Here is a 2,500-nt window from a genome sequence, read left to right as displayed (position 1 = left end):
GGTCCTGCAGCGTTCCTGGATCCGTGCAGCAGCAGGTCCAGGCCACTCCCTTCAAGTGCCTCACCAGAGCGGTATGAGCCTGGCTGGAAGTCACTCCCCCTCACCTGCCTCTCTTCATCCCCTCCACCTTCAGAACATTCCCTCATTTTTTTCTTACAAAGAAAGTCACAAAACAATAACTGCTAAGTTGATTGCCTTCATTACATGAAAAGGTTTGATACCATTGTTTTATCCTCATTTGATAAGGCATTGTTTTATCCTCATGCGCATGTTAGGAAAAGTGACAGGTTATAAGCACCAGAACATAACTTCTCTGCTGATTATGAGCTGAAGAGAGAGACTCTCCATGAAGGGAAGTCCTCTGGGATTTAAAAGATTGACTGGGATGCAGTTTGACTATTTTATTGCAAAGACAAAAGCATCTGACAGATCACATGTCATTGCTCCTCATACAAACACATCGCAAATTCCTGTTGTTCAGAATCCTTTGAGACACACACACACACACACACACACACACACACACACACTAAGAACACAAATAAGATGTTCCTGGCGGTTAGTTGGCAGCAGTGCTACCTAACTGGGGAGCCACACACAGTGAGTCATATGACAGCCAGCTTCTTGCACCCTCTTGTCCTCCTCCGTATGGATCACAATGGGCGTGTTGAGCAGGCAAGCTGCACCACCAATCTCTGCATCCGCTGCCCACACAGCATGAGCATGAGTTGATACGGTTGTTGCTCACGTGTCCTTCCTTCCCTGTCCTTCTGCCCTATATTATTTTCCAAGTGAGACTTGTGTTGCTGATTCAAGGTCAGCAACACACTGCAGCTGCTCCTGAAGGGAGGATGCATCCAAGTCACAATCAGATGCTTCACTGAGGCGTCTACACACCGAATAGCCTGGCTGGATGGACTTCAACAGGTAGCAGCACGGCAGGGCGACCATGCATCAAATTAAATGCACAAAACCCTCTTCATTTCTTCTTGCTTGTGATGAAAGCAAACACCACACCAGGCAGATCCCCCGGCCATCGAGCCTTCACCCCCACTCACACCTCCGGCAGGGATGCCTGGACTGTCCGGCTGCTTCGCTCAGCTGAACCGTTGGCTTGGGATGCCATCCACTGGTGATCCGCTGCTGCTCCACACCCAGACCACGCAGCTGCCTCGACACATTGTTCACAACTGTCGACCCTGCTCAGTGATCTGGACAGCTGCTGGCACGCCATGGCGACATACGGTCTCACAGATGAAGACAGCTACACTTCTGGCAGTCTTGTCCTTCAGCGGTTGTGCTTCATTCAGTCCGTTTGGTGAAGTAGTCCTCCATGATCGCCACGCAGACACAGCCCTCCTGTGATGGCGTCAAGCGTGGACACGTCTTTGCCAACTTATTTCCATGGTTTTGTGGGGGGGAGGGGTGGGTGCAGAGTGCAGGGCCGGTGACGTCTTCTGGAACCAACACCAGCCTTGTTGTGGTAGCGATCACGTGCTGCTGGCTACTTCTTCACATCAGCTGTAACACCAGGCCACCAAAATCTGTGCTGTAATCTACTCACATAACTAAAATGCACTCAGTTATACTGACTAAAGATGCTGTGAATGATTGAATCACTGAATGTGCAGTGCCCGCGCGCACGCGCAGTGCTCGTGAGCCTCCGCCACGGGTGTGGAGAGGCGACTGTGACCGCGGTGGGCCGGTGGAAGCCCCTGTAATCAAAGGGTGCTTGACGGGCCGTCATTCTGTTCCCGCTACCCGTCATTACCTCACAAATACTCAGTCGACCTCACCGCAATAGAAAGTGAGGCTTCAGTTCATTAGGTAATCGTGCAGGAGGAGAAGGTTTTGAAGGCCCGCCGCACCGTCACGGCGCAGTCAGTTCGCACACGCCAGGCTCAGTGTGCCGCGGCAAGCTGCAGCGCCCGCCTGTTGGTGTGGACGGTGCGGCGGTGTGTGAACCTCTGGTGTTGTGTTACACGTGTCCCCACGTGTAACACAACACGGTGCGTGACACGGGAGTGGCGTGTGGTGGTGACCGGCGCGGCGGTGAGGGATGGACGTGGTGGTGCAGGGCGGTGAAGTGCTGCAGCAGTTCTGTACAGGCGGCGGTGAGGCAGCGGGCAGGGCGGCGTGGGGACGTGACGTGACGTGACGCAGGCGGCACGTGAAGGTGCTGCTGAGGAGTGTATGGTGGTGGTGGTGGTGGTGGTGGTGGAGGTGCTGGTGATGGGTGTGTCGCCTGTGGTGGTGGCGGTGGTGATGGTGGGTGTGTTGGCTGTGATGGTGGTGGTGGTGGTCGTGGCCGCGGCTCGTGCGTCACGCCAGGCAAGCCGTGAGCCCTGCCCGCCATCTTGCAGCTGGGCCTTGGCCTGGCCCGCGGCGGCGCTCGCTCTCCAAGACGAGGCAACACAGGACCACTCCTGCCCGGCAACCTGCCACGCCTTCTGCAGGGTGAGTGTACCGTGTGTGTGTGTGTGTGTGTGTGTGTGTGTGT

The 2,500-nt window shown here is 55.1% G+C and overlaps 1 protein-coding gene across 1 annotated transcript in view; it reads right to left on the bottom strand.

The window, feature by feature from the left end:
- Window positions 1–1,198: 1,198 nt before the first annotated feature.
- Window positions 1,199–2,500, bottom strand: part of LOC135095172 (tenascin-like) — a 7,456-nt gene continuing 6,154 nt past the window's right edge. The window contains exon 10 of the mRNA XM_063995963.1: window positions 1,199–1,521. Within this exon, the coding sequence (XP_063852033.1) occupies window positions 1,505–1,521 (17 nt within the window). The 3' untranslated portion in view covers window positions 1,199–1,504. The remainder of the gene's footprint in view (window positions 1,522–2,500) is intronic.

The sequence above is a fragment of the Scylla paramamosain genome, chromosome 48 (genome assembly GCF_035594125.1).
Source record: "Scylla paramamosain isolate STU-SP2022 chromosome 48, ASM3559412v1, whole genome shotgun sequence".
Classification (NCBI taxonomy): Eukaryota; Metazoa; Arthropoda; class Malacostraca; order Decapoda; family Portunidae; genus Scylla; species Scylla paramamosain.
This window is presented reverse-complemented; position numbering and strand designations above follow the sequence as displayed.